The 20,574-nt window shown below is 41.6% G+C and overlaps 1 protein-coding gene across 1 annotated transcript in view; it reads left to right on the top strand.

Annotated features, from left to right (window-relative positions):
• The window catches only part of LOC126259831 (heterogeneous nuclear ribonucleoprotein A1, A2/B1 homolog), a 132,857-nt gene extending 116,935 nt beyond the window's left edge, over nucleotides 1–15,922 (top strand). The window contains exon 3 of the mRNA XM_049956875.1: nucleotides 15,716–15,922. Coding sequence (XP_049812832.1) covers nucleotides 15,716–15,825 — 110 coding nt within the window. The 3' untranslated portion in view covers nucleotides 15,826–15,922. The remainder of the gene's footprint in view (nucleotides 1–15,715) is intronic.
• Nucleotides 15,923–20,574: the final 4,652 nt, after the last annotated feature.

Below are 20,574 nucleotides of genomic sequence, written 5' to 3'. Positions count from 1 at the left end.
CCTAAATCGCTTCAGGCAAATGCCTGGAAACAAAGTCGTTTTTCGTTGCGACGGGATCTTCTCATGAAATTTCAATCACCAGTTTTCTCCTAAGATTGCGAAAAAATTCTGTTGGCACCCGTCTACATAGGGAGAAATGATTATCACGATAAAATAAGAGAAATCAGGGCTCACACAGAAAAATTTAAGTGCTCGTTTTTCCCGCGTGCCGTTCGAGAGTGGAACGGTAGAGAGATAGCTTGAAGGTGGTCCATTGCACCCTCTGCCAGGCACTTTATTGTGAATAGCAGAGTAATCACGTAGATGAAGATGTAGATAAGGTTCTTCGTATAGTTCAATTCGCGCTCCCGCCAATGTTCGCTTGTACTCCCCTGTTAGCCCAACAGTACACGTTCACCCGCACATCAGCGATATGCCTAAGTAAGACAAGGAAGAGTTTGATACGTAAGGAAGGACAAATATTTTCCACATCGATTCACAATCTTAGAGCGTAATTCATTACATACATTGATTTACAGAGCGTTTAGAACATTGAATGTTTCTCTCTATAAATTTATTGGGATATACACCATTTATGTAAACATTTAATAATAACAATACAGTGACGCTCAAGCCTTTCAATTGGACGCCACTTCGGCGACTGAGTGTCCCGACCCAACCACGTAATCCGACCGGGGAGAGAGGACCTACAGTTCAACTTGGAATCCGTACCACACGTCTTTTCTGGCGAATCTTCACATCGTTGAGAGTTGGAGACTAAGTTAAAGGCAGAATGAAGTATTCCGTGCTCCGACCGGAATTCGATCCCGCGACTATCCGGCTTCCAGAAACACGTTTTACCGCTAGACCAGCAGGCCACAGCATTTTAAGTAACAACGGACTGGCAACTAAGCTAAAAACGAACGACCAACCAACAGTTCATTTGAACTTGGTTGCTATTTTTCTAGTTTTAAACTTATTTTTCAGTATTTCTTAGCCTGCTTCATAGCATGAAGTGTTATAAAACACCTCGCAGACAAAATTGTAAGTAACGTTTGAACATCGTTACTGGCGTGGAAAATATATGAAGTCGTTATCAAGCTGGAACTTTCTGGTGGATTAAAACCGTGTGCCGGACCGAGACTCGAACTCGGGATGTTTGCTTTTCGCAGGCAAGTACTCTACCAACTGAGCTAACCAATCACGGTTCACGACTCGTCCTCACACCTTTCCTTCCGCCAGTACCTCGTCTCCCACGTTCCTCCCGCGAAAGACAGAAGTCCCAAGTTTGAGTCTCGGTCCGGCACTCAGTTTTAATTCGCCAGGAAGTTTAATATTAGCGCACACTCTGCTGCAGAGTGAAAATCTCATTCCATTAACAAGCTATTTGTCAGAATACATCTCTAGATCGGTAAAAGAATCCTTATCACTCTTATATCCCTCGTAAGAAGAATATTACTTTCCGTTTGCAGCTGAACAGGCAGCAAGGTATAACTGATGGCCACACTTTTAACACGAAGAGCCAAGACATCGGAATACTCCAACAGCAATATCAAAGGGAAAACTAGCGCGCTACGTCTCAGGTGGCCAACAAGATTTCTAGAGACAAATTTCGGACTAGAGAGTGGAAAGATAGAATATTGTTCAAGGGAAACGTATAGGCTCTCGCCTAAAACGATTGCCGGAAATCTTGATGACTGAGGTCTTACCCAGCCTAAACTACAACTACACGTGCAGTTTATTTGGAAACTCTTACTAATTTTTGGAGATACTGCCAACGAATTTCATCAAAAAGGTTCTTTCTTTCTTTATGGTTGTGAGCATGTCTGTAGTATTTACCCACTTCGATGTTTCAGGGCCTTACTCCCTTCACAAAGAAAAAGTGAAATTTCTGCGGATAATATAATGTGAAAGGTACCTAAATACTTTAGAAAGCTTCTTTGAAGCCTGATCCTGTTAGATACAGCAAACTTTCGACCTGTCAGTCAGCGAACAAGCTCAAACGAATGTGATAACTAAAATGTTCTTCGCATTAGACTATGTCTGCGCTCGACCTCTGACGCGGTGGGTTTAAAGTAAGTTTACCGAGCGAGGTGGCGCAGTGGTTAGACACTGGGCTCGCATTCGGGAGGACGACGGTTCAATCCCGTCTCCAGCCATCCTGATTTAGGTTTTCCGTGATTTCCCTAAATCGTTTCAGGCAAATGCCGAGATGGTTCCTTTCAAAGGGCACGGCCGATTTCCTTCCCCATCCTTCCCTAACCCGAGCTAGCGCTCCGTCTCTAATGACCTCGTTGTCGACGTTAAACAGCACTAACCTAACCTAACCTAAAGTAAGTTTACTAAAGATCCAGCAAAGATATTCTTCATATTCTGATCTCCATGGTGCTTTGTTACGGAAATTAATGATTCACAAGCGAACAAGTTCTATTGGTCACATTATTGTAGGTACTACGAGGGCAGTTCAATAAGTAATGCAACACATTTTTTTTCTCGGCCAATTTTGGTTGAAAAAACCGGAAATTTCTTGTGGAATATTTTCAAACATTCCCGCTTCGTCTCGTATAGTTTCATTGACTTCCGACAGGTGGCAGCGCTGTACGGAGCTGTTAAAATGGCGTCTGTAACGGATGTGCGTTGCAAACAACGGGCAGTGATCGAGTTTCTTTTGGCGGAAAACCAGGGCATCTCAGATATTCGTAGGCGCTTGCAGAATGTCTACGGTGATCTGGCAGTGGACAAAAGCACGGTGAGTCGTTGGGCAAAGCGTGTGTCATCATCGCCGCAAGGTCAAGCAAGACTGTCTGATCTCCCGCGTGCGGGCCGGCCGTGCACAGCTGTGACTCCTGCAATGGCGGAGCGTGCGAACACACTCGTTCGAGATGATCGACGGATCACCATCAAACAACTCAGTGCTCAACTTGACATCTCTGTTGGTAGTGCTGTCACAATTGTTCACCAGTTGGGATATTCAAAGGTTTGTTCCCGCTGGGTCCCTCGTTGTCTAACCGAACACCATAAAGAGCAAAGGAGAACCATCTGTGCGGAATTGCTTGCTCGTCATGTGGCTGAGGGTGACAATTTCTTGTCAAAGATTGTTACAGGCGATGAAACATGGGTTCATCACTTCGAACCTGAAACAAAACGGCAATCAATGGAGTGGCGCCACACCCACTCCCCTACCAAGAAAAAGTTTAAAGCCATACCCTCAGCCGGTAAAGTCATGGTTACAGTCTTCTGGGACGCTGAAGGGGTTATTCTGTTCGATGTCCTTCCCCAAGGTCAAACGATCAACTCTGAAGTGTATTGTGCTACTCTTCAGAAATTGAAGAAACGACTTCAGCGTGTTCGTAGGCACAAAAATCTGAACGAACTTCTCCTTCTTCATGACAACGCAAGACCTCACACAAGTCTTCGCACCCGAGAGGAGCTCACAAAACTTCACAGTGGACTGTTCTTCCTCATGCACCCTACAGCCCCGATCTCGCACCGTCGGATTTCCATATGTTTGGCCCAATGAAGGACGCTCCGACATCGACCAGTGGAATGGTACCGTGCAGGCATACAGGCCCTCATTTAAGGTGGCGTAAGGCCGTAACATTGAATGGAGATTACGTTGAAAAATAGTGTTGTGTAGCTAAAAGATTGGGGAATAACCTGGTGTATTTCAATGCTGAATAAAACAACCCCTGTTTCAGAAAAAAAAGTGTTGCATTACTTATTGAACTGCCCTCGTATTTCAAACGCTTGAGCTGTCTCTAGGAAAAAATGTTGAACAATTTTTAAATCATTAACATTCGAACAGAGGAAGAAATCAAACACTGATTTTTCTCGAGCTGAAGGTATCAGCGTGATAGCGTTACGGAGATGTTTAGCAAACTCAAGTGGCAGACTCTTCAAGGCAGGCGCTCTGCATCGCGGTGTAGCTTGCTGTCCGGGTTTCGAGAGGGTGCGTTTATGGATGAGGTATCGAATATATTGCTTCCCCCTACTTATACCTCCCGAGGAGATCACGAATGTAAAATTAGAGAGATTCGAGCGCGCACGGAGGCTTTCCGGCAGTCGTTCTCCCGCGAGCCATAAGCGTGTGGAACAGGAAAGGGAGGTTCAAAAATGGTAAAAATGGTTCAAATGGCTCTGAGCACTATGGGACTTAACATCTATGGTCAGCAGGCCCCTAGAACTTAGAACTACTTGAACCTAACTAACCTAAGGACATCACACACATCCATGCCCGAGGCAGGATTCGAACCTGCGACCGTAGCAGTCGCGCGGCTCCGGATTGAGCGCCTAGAACCGCGAGACCACCGCGGCCGGCGAAAGGGAGGTAATGACATTTGCACGTAAAGTGCCCTCCGCCACACACCGTTGGGTGGCTGCGGAGTATAAATGTAGATGAAGATGTAGATGTAGTGGTGAAATTCTTACGACTGGCAGGTTTAATGTTTAAATGTGTGCAACACAAAGTGATTGTGGGGACAGTTCTCCCATAATAATCTGCCAGAACACAGTTACTAGTTAGTAACAGTAACAGACAGTGAAAATTTCCTAGCAACTCATATGTAGGCGTTTGCTGAAAGTCCTGAGTACGAACCAAAAACTGCATGGAAGTTAACGAATTATTTTAAAAGGCTGACATATTTATACAGGAAATTACAGAGGTAGACAAAAATGAGGAGACATCAGAAACGCAGGATATTGCCATGCCTAATACGATGTAGGAAAACCATTGGCATTCAGAACAGCTTCTAGTCATCTCAGAATAGATTAATACGGATCCTGTATGATTTTCAAAGGATCATACTACTCTTCTTGTAAAACAGTGGCCAGTTCAGGTAAGCCGGCCGTGTTGGCCGAGCGGTTCTAGGCGCTTCAGTCCGGAACCGCGTGACTGCTGCGCTCGCAGGTTCGAATCCTGCCTCGGGCATGGATGTGTGTGATGTCCTTAGGTTAGATAGGTTTAAGTAGTTCTAAGTTCTAGGGGACTGATGACCTCAGATGTTAAGTCCCATAGTGCTCAGAACCATTTGAGCCATTTTTGAATTCAGGTAATGATGATGGAGTTGGATAGCGAACACGCACCCTTCGCTCCAAAGTAGGTTACGAAGGCTCATAATATTGTGTTTGTGGAGGCCAGGGGAGATGTGGGAATTCATCCTCGTGCTAATAAAACCACTTCTGGACGATGCGAACTATGTGAACAGGGTCTTTGTCGTCTTGGAACAAGTGTCACCATTGGGGACCAAACTCTGTGCAATGGGATGGACTGGATCATCTAAAATGGTCACATAATCCTTGGCAATAATGCGGCCGTGAAGAGTAGCCATGGTACCCGTGGAATACCACGATATGCTTGCCCAAATCAACACCGAAGTCTTGGGACGTAAACTCGGCCACAAGTTGGAAGCAGTTAGAGTTCAATTGGATCCTACCCAGTGCACTAAAAACTAAACAGAATAGTGTTCTGGCCACGACTGACACCTGTAACGTTTTGAGGACATTGTATAGGTGAAACTTCTTGGCAGATTAAAACTGTGTGCCGGACCGAGACTCGAACTCGGGACCTTTGCCTTTCGCGGGCAAGTGCTCTACCATGCACAGATGCCGTTCGTGGTCAAATACAACAGTGCAACGTGTAGGCTCGGCTAGCATCTGCATTTATGTTCAAACACGCATTTACCTGTGTAATTTCAAGAAACTGCTTTCTGTCGTACACAATGAAACTGGTCTGGAGTAAATATATGTAACACTCGATGACGTATCAACAGACTGCACTGACTTATGGAATTGTTAATTACATTGCTGAAGTTCAGGCAGTCACTAAGTTACTAAAAATAGAGTATTTTCTTTGAAAATCATTACTCCATTATTAAACAGAAACCCAGTTAAAACGGCAGGACAGCGCGAACTCGAGCAATATCGTAACTACTGCAGGAGCCGCGTGTTACGTTGTTAGACGCAACGTTAGGCCAGAGGCGCGTCAACAGTTGTGTGTCCAGGTGAAAGCTCTGTCCTTGGAAGGCCAGAGACCCAGCAGAGGTTTCCGGCGCCGTCTTTGCCTCCATTGTAAATACAGCGTCATGCCAACACTGCTCAAAGCCTTTTCTGCGCGCGCTCATTACGTATGTGGCTGGCGTGTGCCTATACTAACAACGTTTCTTTCCAGAACAGCACGGGACCTCTCCGCGCTCTTTTGAAAAGATCCGATGTACATATATGATCCGAAGGTGTCCTGTAGCCCTATATATACATGCTAAACTTACGCATTTTTCTCTGAGCGATGGACAGGAGCTACTTCGTTTGATTCAGCTACAGTTGCAAGCCGCGTTAGGCAGCGTTAAATGTAATTTGCATTTATAAAACTTAGTTCCAGCGAGGGTCTTATTCCCGACATCATGCTGCTAAAATATAAACCATTTGAATTCATCTTAGTTGCAGAAGGTCAGAGGGTATGCCTACAACGTTCGGTACCTGGTTTCGATACTTATTACTGTCACGCAGTATTCATTTGCAGAAATGGCAGCGAACGCGCAGCTGTAGGAATTAAACTGTTGAATTGCCTAATAGTGAAGTAGTGGTTTCGCTTTCGGTATCACATTAACGGCCTTAGAGAAGACGACATAGCCGCCAACAATATTGTTTCTTGAAACCTTAGACTCAGGATAACACGCTGATCCGTCTGCAGGTTTTTTTCTCTTACAAGACTAAGGTGTTTAATTCTGTAATCTGATTTACACGTTGGTGGTTCATATCATGTAAATCTTGCCTCATTTTTGCTTTTCAAAACCGCATCATGATTTCAGTTTCGCATATTTTAATGCAAATATTGTTCCACTGACACTTTAGTTGTATAAGACTTACATCGCGTTCGGCTTACAATGGCATATCTTGCTGACAATACTTTCAATCTTTTCAGCTGCTTATCGATATTCAGCATTTGCAAAAGTATCGATAATTATTGTGAATCGGTATATCAGGTTTCGAAGTCGAATGTTTTCTGCGGCCGTTTATAAACCAAATCGTGCACAATTTAACAGTAGTGATTCATGTTGCGTTACAGAGAATGAGCATGATGCAAAGAGAATCAGCAGTTCAGCGATTTAAAACATTTGGTGAAAAACAATATTAACAATTATTCCCATGGGTCTCTTCATTGAACGTCGCTCTGCAAATTAGAACTGCCATTTACATGATATCTCCACATTTATAATCATTTTCCCCGATTCCTTTTTTTCTTTTTAAGAACAGCTGTAATTCCTCTCATCCTCTCATGCTTTATCAGACGTGTAAACGGTGACTACCCACACAAAATTGGATTGGATTGGATTGTTTGGGGGAAGAGACCAAACAGCGAGGTCATCGGTCTCATCGGATTAGGGAAGGAAGTCGGCCGTGCCCTTTCAAAGGAACCACCCCGGCATTTGCCTAGAGCGATTCAGGGAAATCACGGAAAACCTAAATCAGGATGGCCGGACGCGGGATTGAACCGTCGTCCTCCCGAATTTGAGTCCAGTGTAAGGTAAGGCGCGCCAGTCCATGCTGCCACGTAGCTCGCTGTCAAGTACATCGATCACGGTATACTTACAGCACCTTTACCATTACATTCCGTCCCGTGAAGCGAGATATTTGAAAATAATCCGATTTTAGCACTTACTTTATACTCAAACGGTATGTTTTTTGGACAAGGGTTTCTTATCAAAATCGTATCTACTAAATTCCTTCTACAACCCCTAGAAATCTGTAATGAAATTTGTGAAACAACCTCTGTATGTTCCTGGTAAATCCTACATCAGCTAGGGGTGAGTTCAGTGCCTGGTGTCGTTCTTCCTCAGAGGTGAAATAATCTATTGTATTCTGTCTCATTGGGTTACTGATGTTATCGTGCGGTGGAATACTGCAACCCAGTACGACAACTACATAGATTCACGATAGCAAAAGCTTCATTATAGGAACCAGGCCTATTGAACCATGCTTTCACGCTGTTGTTGTTGTTGTGGTCTTCAGCCCAGAGACTGGTTTGATGCAGCTCTCCACTATGCAACGTAAAACTTAAAACAAAGCATCGCACTAAATGTCCATCACATATTGCTTTTCCTTCAAACAAGTCTTCAAGGTCGCCAATACTTTCATAGCACTACCTCTGTATATTACAAAGTTGTTTGTTTCTTTGACACGTAGCACTATCAAAATATTACGCACTTTCATTTTAACTACCGGTGTAAATAAAGACGTCCGATCTTAAGACGTCACACTTTGACAGCAGTTGTAGTCTTCTAACAATCGGGAAATTTCCTGCTGTCGCAGTTTACTGCTGGAGTCACGTACAGGAGCAAAAGTATTCCGATGGACAATGAATCCCAATGGTTATTTCCCTAGCGCCTGAGGTGGCTCTTGCACAATCGTCTCATTAGTGCCTCTCCAGTCACAAAGTGTGGAATGACTCCCCGTCGTGAATAGAGTCGCTTACATTAATGGCACATCTAACCGTTTTCCCTGTGGTTCTTACACTTCTTGCATCCACTACTCACACCGTTGAAACTATGTTTCTAAGTGCAATTTAATTTTGTACATGTAATTATCACCTCATTTGGGAATATTACAGAATTTTCCCGTATTTACTCCTGGAGACAGGAGAAACAGTCACTTGAAAAAGAAGTAATATTTTAATTCATGAGGCAGAACAACAAACACAAACCTGAGAATAATTAAGGAAGTAGAATACGGAGGCTAACGGCATGATTTTACCAGACATTCCACAGTTTTAGATGGAAAAAATGCTGCGTCCATATTTACACACTAGACCACTGAACCCTTCCAAAATGTACGTTGCAGGATCATATTCTAAGCTGAAACATTACTCCATGCCTAAGAAAAGAATTCTCTCCAACAAACTAGTAACATGTCAGAAAAGAAATATTGGTATGAACCACTCATTCTTTTTAGTAGCAGTATGTTTCAGTGGGCGATGTAGGGGAACAAGAAGACAGCAGGATCTCCCTAGAATTAGAAAAGCGTTCGAAGGATTTTTGACCGATGGAGCCAACAGTGTTATGCTGTACAGAGAATGTTCATCAAAAGCGAACGAAACACCGGGTGTGCTGCAACGAAACTTAATAGGATCTCCGTTGTTCTCACTGTACATAAATTTATCAGGGAGAGTTAGCGGCTAAGTCATGACGCTGTTTAACATCGTTTAAATATCTATAAATAACACTGTTCGATGAAACAAATTGAGACGAACATGCGAAATCACTTGTAGTGGAGGAGAAACGAACCCTGATTTCTCGAAAGGATCATAGGAAAGTAAGGTTCACCTCTAAAGGAAACGTTCCTACGACCCATATTCTAAAGTTTGACGCTTTCGCAGTACGCTGTTTAAGCGCTTCAGCACTTTTCTACACTGATACAGGTGAATTACGTAATGGTCACTCTTTCTTAAACAGTTGAAAACAGCGCTCAAGACGTCTGAGTTTAAGGTATACACACTTTTCATTTCATGTGATAAGGTTAAGCCATAAATTCACGCTTATCTCTCTTTCTAACGAGTGGCACATTAAAATTAATTTTAGATGCTCCATGTAAGTAATAAGCACATAAATACGTCTTAATAGTTCATTGACGTAATTGCAGTTCATGCAGCTTTAAATCGCTAGAAACGAGTGAAATTACTTACTCTCGCATGTATTAACGTTGTAAGTAATTGACGATGTAAAGTGCAACATTTTTTCCACATCTTTACATCTAGAATACGTAAAAGATAGAGTGACTCCAAAAAATTTATTTTTTCACAAAGAACAGTTGCACCATTTAAATTTGAAATAGATCACATTACGACAAAGATGTAACTGCATAAATGCACTTAATAACTAACTAAGTGTTGAACGCATCAAGCCCCAACTAAAATGTAAAATACAGCTGCTTGTTGTATTTCTCAGATGATTTAATCTGAAAGTATAATGTTCGCCAACATTATAGTGGATAAAATATTACTATGAACGCGTGCTGTAGATGCTGTTCTAGTGCATTCATTTCTGCATGCTACTAAATATTACGATTTCGGGTGCCATAAGGTACCGTTTATAATACATCCTGATTGAGATTGAAGGAATTAATAAAACTGACCAATAAAAGAGACCAGCTTTTTACTCAGTAAGCTCTTATCAAGTCCCTACGCAAAACTCAAGGTCAGATTACTGAACTGTTCGTTCATGAAATGTGTCCCTCCTCATTTCGCTTGCCTGAAGCTTACCCTTCAAAAGTATTATTTTACTTCCCATATGTGTGCCTTGCATGTGTGTGTGTGTGTGTGTTAGTGTGTGTATGTTTGTGTGTGTGTGTGTGTGTGTATGTGTGTGTGTATGTGTGTGTCGATATCGAGGTCTTAACGCACAGAGAGAGAGGGAGACATAACAGGACTCTTTTCTATTGGTTTGGCCTACCAAGAACAACATGAAATAAGTTATGTCTTCCTTATTTTCTCCTCTCTTTTTTCTTTAGTTTATCATTCTTTCCATATGTTTTTCTCTTCTTTCTTCTGTCTATAGCGCGCCTGCCTTTTTCTTTATTTTCTTCTGGAACCTCTAGAAACGTTTTACTTTTGCGTTAAACTTCTATCTTTCTCCTATTTCTTCCTCCGTTATTTCTATTCTCTTAGGTCTACTTTAGCTTCTTTGATCTAAGTTACCGATTTTTGGGGTTCTCTCAAAGAAGTTAAAAATTCTTTTTGTCATCCTATTTTCACCTAGCCATTTTAGGTGTCCGCAGAATACAACTCTCCTCCTCATTGCGTCTGATGTTGGCTTGGTTCCATTTTTTTTATAAATTTCTTTATTACTTCTTAGTTTCCATTTCCCGTTCTCTTATTTTGGTCCCAAGTCTTTCCTGGTTGTTTTCCTTCCCATCTTTTCTTAAACTGTTTGGCTGTATATAACGAAAGGCATTCTGACTTAATGGCTGTGTTGTAGTGCCGGAGTTTCGCCTTAGTGGAAATTGATTTCTTGTTACATAGATTTTTAATAGTTGAAAAGCCGTCTTCATTTTCCTCGTCCTTGCTAAATGAGCTTCTTTGTCCAAAGCATCTGATTGTATCATTTCAGCTAGATGTTTAAATTTTGTAGTCTTTATTATTCTTCCATAATCAGTTTCCATATATTTCTGTGCCTCCTTCTCATCTGTCACGTACTCTGTTTTTTTTTTTTTTCAAAGATATACGTAGACTTGGACTTTATTTATTCTTGTTTCTTTCTTCTGCAACATAACAACTCTGTTACATGATTATGATCACACACGGGCCCTTTAGTGTCATTTTATTCAGCTGTAATGGTAATTCCTCCGTTTATTGGCGTTTCTTTAGATCTGCTGGTACAGCTTAACTCGCAGTATGTTAGCTTGAGAAACTATGAGGAGAGCCTGATGTGTATCGAATCTGTGCGGTGTTAGTTTAGAACAATGGACAGCTTGAGTGACTTTTGCTGACGGTTACACATTTTCTTTCTTCCAAACTCTGGTCTTCTTCCCAATCTCTGCCTCAGCAAAAACAATACACAATCAGCTAAAATACGACACAAAACGCACGACAAATTTAACATCATTCACAGAGATGACGTGCACGACCTCCCTCGCTCATGATTAACGACTGTGACTACAAGAAGTACATCCGACCACATAGCTAAAATAAAAACAAATTTGCCACCCACGGAGAGGAGAAGACATCGTTCGACGGGATAAACGCTAGGAAAGAGAGCGAGAGAAGTGTTTGCTACCCCTGCAAGACCGCCGCAGTTGCCTCACACACTGTTTTGGAGCAGAGAGGCGTACTCTGCCAACGGGCCTTGGCTTTCCTGTTGCGAAAGCAAACATTCAGATGTAAATGCGCCACAACACTGATCTGTATGCGAGGGAAGCTAAAAGTCACTTACTCACTTTGTTTGCACCGGCCAATCGCGTGTAAAATCGCTGATCATTGTCGCCGCAATGTCAGCGATATGTCTTTCGTGTCTGCAGTGACCGCTACAAGGTCTTCCGTTGGAATGTGGCCAGTTTCTGCGCTAGGAACCGCGAGAAATTGCGTCGCGTCAGAACAAACTTCATTTCGTCTATCACCGTGGATAAGCACTCCTTTATTATCAATGACTCGAAGTTTATGTGCACCGCAGCAAACATTTGAAGCTACTCATGGTTTATATAATAATCATCATCAAAGTTCTTATTTTTTTCTACCCCTCTCATAAATTACATGAGACCACTTAAGCCATGCCAGAGATACTTTGTCCAGTAATGAATTATTCATAGAAAGTGCACAAAATTCCATTTAACAGGATGCAGCTTGCGTCAAAACTCTAAACAGTTCAAATTAAAAGTATCATAAAAAGATGTAACCAATCAATAGAGCTTTTTTATCTGCACATGGCAGTGTTCAGTTAGCAACTGCCTTTATCATTTCTCTTTCCTTGCTATGAACATGGCTGCCCATGCATATGTGTAATTTGATTATCATTAGTTTTAATAATAACAGTAATAATAATAATAATTATTATTATTATTATAACAGTTACTACCAGTATGGATTAACGCACTAACAAGACAGTACAACTGTAATAAGTACAGACGAGTGTAACGATTAATTAACATCAAGATTGCCAAACCTTGTAGAACAGCCAAACGAAGGGCTGTGTTTTCTATCGGTTCTAAAACCAATTATTGTTAAAATAAACGAAATGGTGAATGAATACAAAGAAATTAATACCTGAAATACTAAAGAAATATTAGAAAGTGCTCGTAAAAACTGGCCTCATTCAGCTAAAAATATTGTCGTCCTTAACAAAAGAAAAAAACAGGAGGCACTACTTGACAGGAGTATCAAACAATGACGACAGTAAAACTGAAAAAGGAGTCGCATCAGGCACAGCAATTTTCGTCAACAAAAAGCAGACATAGCTGACGAAATATAAACTGGCAACTGAATGTTTAACTAATCAGTCAGTTTAAAGGCCACTTTAAAGGCTCTCGAAAAGCTAAACGCGTTAGATGCCTTACAACCAACAGCAGTGAACAGACCGATAGTAAAACAATATTACATTCTTTGGGGAATCCAAACCATCACAATACAAAATTTAAGAAACAGGAAATAGGACAAAAATGATGAAAAAGAATAACTGAGTTATCTACTTTCCATGGACTAAAGCACACACAGGAAATGAACTTGCAGACCATCTGACAAAAGAGGCATCCGTATCACAACAGAAACTTAGCTATATCAAAAGTCAAAACATTCGCTTAACAAATGTCACGAAAAGCATCTCTGAAAGAAAGGGAGAAAGAATGGCAAACACACTACAATAGGAATCATTACCAAAGAATATTTTCTAGCGGTGCACCAAAGACTGGCGATCAGACTACCGATCTCTTCCAATTTCACAGCGGTGCTAACAGGACACAGAAAGTTGAAGGCTTACTAGTATCGTTTCGGAGTAACAAACGACGCTGTGTGGCCATGCACTGGAGGTAATGAAACCGTTGATCAAATGTTACTGGAATGTAGCAACTTGAGCAGGCAGAGAAACGTACTAATGGAAACTGTAATGATGAAAGGCGGAAACTGGCCAGCTAGCAAACCTGAACTAACACAACATTTCTTAAGAGACATTCTATAAGTTCTGTAATTCAATAGAATTTCCAGATGTTTGATTTTCAGAGACCAGCTGCAAAACAAACTCTATACAAATTTAAGGGCAGTAACCAGTGTAAGGCAAATTATGCAACATTTAAAATATCTTTTCATATCTACAATAAAAGTCGTAATTAAATAAATCAACACATGTATCACTCTGTGCACTGTGTCCTGTTAATAATAATAGTAGCAACAACCACAACCACAACAATAACAACACTAATAATAATAGCAACAGTACCTGGTATTGCAGAATTTGACTACTCACAACGTCTCACTACTGGATTTTAAGAACATGGAGAGAAACATATCCACTTACTGGTGCCCATTTCCTTTGTTTCCTAATTGGTGATCATTTTATAGTCGCAAAAATGAACGATAATGGCTTGAACTTGTCTTGGAATTTTCCTTGACACGCTATTTTAGCCCCTAATCCCCAAGAGGAGTGTATTTTTTGTAGCTAAAAGCAGGGAGAAACGAAGTCAATGTGGCAACTGCTGGCTTGGCCCGGAGGGGCGTTGCAGCCTACACCACACTTGAATGTGAAAGTGATCGAGCGACGTAGCGCTGTGTTAATACATTCGGTCGCATTCTGACGCTCTCTGGCCAGATTTATGGTTCCCACGGTTTCCTTAAACCAATCGAGACAGTTGCGAGGACGTATTCTTTCAAAATGAACCGATTGTTTTCCTTTCTCGACCCTTCCCCAGTGTGAGTTGGTGCTCCGTCTCTGATCACCTCGTTAGCGACGGAACATTAACTCCTAATCATCTTTCCTTCCTTCCTTCCTTGAATGTAAAAGAATCGAAATATGCGATGCAGCTCGCAAGTGTCCTCATTCAGTGCCCTCAATGCTTACATTTAACTCCCTCACGCATCCTATCCCATCCGAAAACGCTAATTTCACTTTCCCAATGTTTTCTCCTCATTTCCAACTCTAGAATCCTGCTGCACCTAGAGAGATATATTACAAACGACTCCTACTCATAAATAATGATATCTACCCGAACCCCTGACATGTACCCAAATATTTATCCGCTGTATGAGTTCTAATTCTCCTCCTCCCCTGTACTATACCACAAGCTCCTTCTCCACTTTATGTCTTCCTTTCCTCTTCGTGACATGACCCTGACCGCAGTCTAGCCCCCTACTCCATTCCTGTCTCCTACCATCACCTCTGCACACCTATCCTGATGTCTGTATTATAAGCTTCTTGACCATTTACTTATTCCTACACTATGATGTATGCACCCATGAAACTAACCTCCCCTCGCCTAATGGTACATCTTACTTGTGATAGTCCCAATAATTTTAAAAAATGTATAGTGCTTATTTTAAAAGCAGCTTTATTTTTCTGCACCATGATTTTATTTTTATTTCTGTTTTATTTATACTCTTTTAAATTTAAAGAATTGACAGTTTTTTTTACACCATTACTAAGTTTATCGAGTTCTCATAAAAGTTATATGGGTATGATGCCACTTAATTTGCAAAGTAACTGGGACTGCATAGTCTGGCATTTCACTCACGGTTACAGAGGCCTTTCTCTAGGTCTTCTCATGCATTGTTTCAAAGTTATAAATGTTACACCCATTTAGCTGAAGAGTGGGATGCATGTAGTAATGCTGACAGTCCACCCTCAGTCGATGTGGGGCTAGGGGACAAAAACAAAAATAAATTATAATGAATTAAACTATCCAACGATGGATGAAAAATTGATGACGATGAGGATATTACTTCTTACGAGTTTCAGATTGTAGCTACTTGAGATGGGGGTTGGATAGGAAGGATAATGTATGTGTGACAGTGCTATCTGAACAATCCATGTGTAAGCTAAATGTTTAAATATAAGACTAAATTTGACAAATCCAGCATGCAGTAATATGATGTGTTTATTGTTCCAGCTGTTGCTGCTAGGACTGCTAGCGGTGGTAGCCATGTGTGCTCCACCTCTTGACATGGCGCCTGCTGACGCACCACCACAGCCAGAAGGGAATGGAGAGTCCCTGAACACCGCCGAATCTGCATGGGGCGGCTGGGGAGGCGGCTGGGGGGGTCGCTGGGGAGGCGGCTGGGGAGGCTGGGGCGGCCGCGGCTGGGGAGGCGGATGGGGCGGCGGCCGCTGGGGGGGCGGCTGGGGCGGTCGCTGGGGTGGCGGCTGGGGACACTGGGGCTGAGTCGTCTCTTCCCGTCCTCACTCCTGCTGCACCGTGACGTCACCGCCTGTAACCTGCCATGCTTCTTATCTCAATAAAGTTCTCATCATATAAACTACTTCAGTGTTTTTATTTGCCTTTTTTCTGTCTTCTCCTCATGACAAGTAAATGGAATGATGTTTTTTATTTGTATCAGAAGCATCAAAATACACACACACACAAGTACAGAATATATATAACAAGTAAGTTAAAATGTTTCGGTGCATGGAAGATTACATCATGTATCGACAAACTGGGCAACCTCAAGAGCATTTGAAGGTGCTCAGAGAAGGTCTTCGTCAGTGCAGGTTGCAGGGTATAGTTAGTAGCAAAGCAAGTGGTCCATGGTAGTTGGTAGCGATGTCTATAAATCCCCGTTTGTGGAGATTTTCCAGCCCCAGGGTGTAGGCGACTGAGAGTATACCATGTATTCCACTTCTCTTGGTGGGCAGGAGGGGTATTTTTGAGATGCTTAAGGCCAGTGAGGATCCATCATAATTTGTGTTTCCCACATTTCCATTCTTGTTATGGAGTCGTTTGCAAAATGCTGTTAGTTTTCACAGAGCTTTTTTTGGCCCTCTATCTCTGGAAACTTCGTATATGATAACATAATGGATTGCTTGCATTGGTGACAAGGCTCTTTCCACACTGACATCAACTTCATGGTGCAAATGGTCTAGACTGCAGACATCTATCAATAATCCTAAATGTCTCATTCAGTACCTTTTCGATTTGTTTGGCGTGGCCTGATCTGCACCAGATGGGCATATGTATACCACCGTGGAGTGGAAGCCTGAAATTACCACCATCCCATACTTGTAGCTGAGGACTCCATATCCCCATGATTATCCTCTTTAAGATGTTGTAACTATGAGTATAATGCAGTTACGGCTAACATTGGTACAGCAAGTGATCTACAAGCTTCTGCACACACACACACACACACACACACACACATATATATATATATATATATATATATATATATATATATATATCGCAGTACTCACCACTGTTAATGCAAGTAATAAAAACGCATGTTCCGTCACCTTCTTCTCTCTGCAGCACTCATTCACTACATTCCAAACCATTAGCAGTCTGCGCTGTACTGTGACCCTTCAAATAAAACAAATACTCCATTTTCTGTTACATGAAAATTCTTGCCCTATCACTGAACTCATATAGGTACCATGATTTTTGCATGCTCTCAAGTAAATCCCATCCTTCTTGACTCTTTCTTTATGCACTACGATACCCAAAAGAACAGAACTCAATCTTTTATTAGCCGGTCGTTGTGGCAGAACTGTTCTAGGCGAACCGCTACAGTCGCAGGTTCGAATCCTGCCTCAGGCATGGATGTGTGTGATGTCCTTAGGTTCGTTAGGTTTAAGTAGTTCTGAGTTCTAGGGGACTGATGACCTCAGATGTTAAGTCCCGTAGTGCTCAGAGCCATTTGAACCACCATTCTTTTATTGATTTTCGAAATTTTTCATTATTTACCTCAGGTATGACACCAATCAACAAGGATCCTTGTAACTTGTCATATACAAGACGACAAGCAACTGCATCAGAATAAAACAAACATGGAGATCTGCTGGAATAGGCTATGACCGCCATAAATAAGAATTTACTGCTCAGTGGTCACTTGTAAAAGGATGTGCACAAAGGAACTACATTAAAGATTTAAGTATTTAATAAACTAAAATTAATATAATTCTTTTTGAGAATCAGTTTACCTTAGGGGACCCAGAATACTTCATATAAGTTAAAAGGAATATAAAAAAAGGGAGGAAGGTTTATCTGTTTAGCAAGAGTAATAGAAGGCAGATTTCAGACTACCTAACAGATCAAAACGAAAATTTCTGTCCCGACACTGACAATGTTGAGTGTTTATGGAAAAAGTTCAAGGCAATCGTAAAATGCGTTTTAGACAGGTACGTGCCGAGTAAAACTGTGAGGGACGGGAAAAACCCATCGTGGTTCAACAACAAAATTAGGAAACTACTGCGAAAGCAAAGAGAGCTTCACTCCAAGTTTAAACGCAGCCCAAACCTCTCAAACAGAAGCTAAACGATGTCAAAGTTAGCGTAAGGAGGGCTATGCGTGAAGCGTTCAGTGAATTCGAAAATAAAATTCTATGCACCAACTTGACAGAAAATCCTAGGAAGTTCTGGTCTTACGTTAAATCAGCAAGTGGCTCGAAACAGCATGTCCAGACACTCCGGGATAATGATGGCATTGAAACAGAGGATGACACGCGTAAAGCTGAAATACTAAACACCTTTTTCCAAAGCTGTTTCACAGAGGAAGACCGCACTGCTGTTCCTTCTCTAAATCCTCGCACAAACGAAAAAGTGGCTGACATCGAAATAAGTGTCCAAGGAATAGAAAAGCAACTGGAATCACTCAACAGAGGAAAGTCCACTGGACCTGACGGGATTCCAATTCGATTCTACACAGAGTACGCGAAAGAACTTGCCCCCCTTCTAACAGCCGTGTACCGCAAGTCTATAGAGGAACGGAAGGTTCCAAATGACTGGAAAAGAGCACAGGTAGTCCCAGTCTTCAAGAAGGGTCGTCGAGCAGATGCGCAAAACTATAGCCCTATATCTCTGACGTCGATCTGTTGTAGAACATATTTTTTGCTCGCGTATCATGTCGTTTTTGGAAACCCAGAATCTACTCTGTAGGAATCAACATGGATTCCGGGAACAGCGAACGTGTGAGACCCAACTCGCTTTATTTGTTCATGAGACCCAGAAAAAATTAGATACAGGCTCCCAGGTAGATGCTATTTTCCTTGACTTCCGGAAGGCGTTCGATACAGTTCCGCACTGTCGCCTGATAAACAAAGTAAGAGCCTATGGAATATCAGACCAGCTGTGTGGCTGGATTGAAGAGTTCTTAGCAAACAGAACACAGCATGTTGTTATCAATGGAGAGACGTCTACAGACGTTAAGGTAACCTCTGGCGTGCTGTAGGGGAGTGTTATGGGACCATTGCTTTTCACAATATATATAAATGACCTAGTAGATAGTGTCGGAAGTTCCATGCGGCTTTTCGCGGATGATGCTGTAGTATACAGAGAAGTTGCAGCATTAGAAAATTGTAGCGAAACGCAGGAAGATGTGCAGCGGATAGGCACTTGGTGAAGGGAGTGGCAACTGACCCTTAACATAGATAAATGTAATGTATTGCGAATACATAGAAAGAAGGATCCTTTATTGTATGATTATATGATAGCGGAACAAACACTCGTAGCAGTTACTTCTGTAAAATATCTGGGAGTATGCGTGCGGAACGATTTGAAGTGGAATGATCACATAAAATTAATTGTTGGTAAGGTGGGTACCAGGTTGAGATTCATTGGGAGAGTCCTTAGAAAATGTAGTCCATCAACAAAGGAGGTGGCTTACAAAACACTCGTTCGACCTATACTTGAGTATTGCTCATCAGTGTGGGATCTGTACCAGATCGGGTTGACGAACGAGAACCATACGCGACTGGAACAGAAAAGGGAGGTAATGACAGTGGCACGTAAAGTGCCCTCCGCCACACACCGTTGGGTGGCTTGCGGAGTATAAATGTAGATGTAGATGTAGATATCTGCTATGTTCAACTTAAGCAACATTTTCCTTGCCATCACATACACTATGAAAATTACTGTTTGGAGTAATATCATGGGTATGTTAGTCATCTTTTGTTCTTAGAATGAAACAATTTTAATCACTGGGAAACTTAAAACGACTTTTTTCCCAACTTCTGTAGACACAAAATTTTTAGTTTTTGACCTATTTTGAAAAAGATATGAAAGCAATATCCTATAAAAACATTGAGAATTTAAGTTTTTTGTCTCCAATAGTTCTCTCGAAAATATTGCTCATTTTTCAAAAAAGCACGTTGTCAATCAATGGTACTTGAAGTTTAAACAACAGTTTAATGAGGCCCCAGACCCTAGGAACGATTTTCTAAGTCGCTAGGCGTTTTTTCAGCCATGTGTCTTTTAGAAGCTTTTATCCTTTGTGTAGTTGCCTCTTCAGACCCTTTTTGATTCTTCACAGCATTCCTCCTCCTCTCATTTTATATGAATGACATAGCACTGATCTGATATTTTCCAGACTATACGTCACTTAATAGTTCTTCTTATGTTGTATGTGGAAATAGCATCATATACTCCAAAGAGTAAAGTGTAACATAGCCAGCTCACAGATCTTGACCTTTACATGGATTAAGTCCAACACACATAACCACAGTCTATAAAAAGCTGTCAGAGATATTTTAAAGCAAATTTTCAGAGATCTGTCCGATACTGAGTTATTGAAGAAATGTATTTTACTGTACACGGAATTTGTTGAGGCCAGCAACTACTTCGCATTCGTTTTTTGATGTATCGCAGTCTCTGTCCTCCCCTTCAGTTTTTATCATATGTAGCTTCCTCTAGCACAATGAAAATTATTCCCTACTGTCAGAACACATGTCATATCATTCCATCCATTCTTCTTGTCAGAATTCTCTGTAGGTTCCTTTCTTCGTTGATACCGCAGAGAACATCTTCATCCCTTATGTTATCAGCTGTAACGAAACAGCAGCCTGTCTAATATTACTTCTACTAGAAATGACAGTGTTCACACAAAAGATTTAAGAATAAAAACAATCAATCTTTCAAACTGGAGCGGAGTTTGTCCCAAAGAATATGTTTGTAGCGCAATGAGTATAAAATCTCTAGCACG

Source organism: Schistocerca nitens, chromosome 5 (genome assembly GCF_023898315.1).
Source record: "Schistocerca nitens isolate TAMUIC-IGC-003100 chromosome 5, iqSchNite1.1, whole genome shotgun sequence".
NCBI lineage: Eukaryota > Metazoa > Arthropoda > Insecta > Orthoptera > Acrididae > Schistocerca > Schistocerca nitens.
This window is presented reverse-complemented; position numbering and strand designations above follow the sequence as displayed.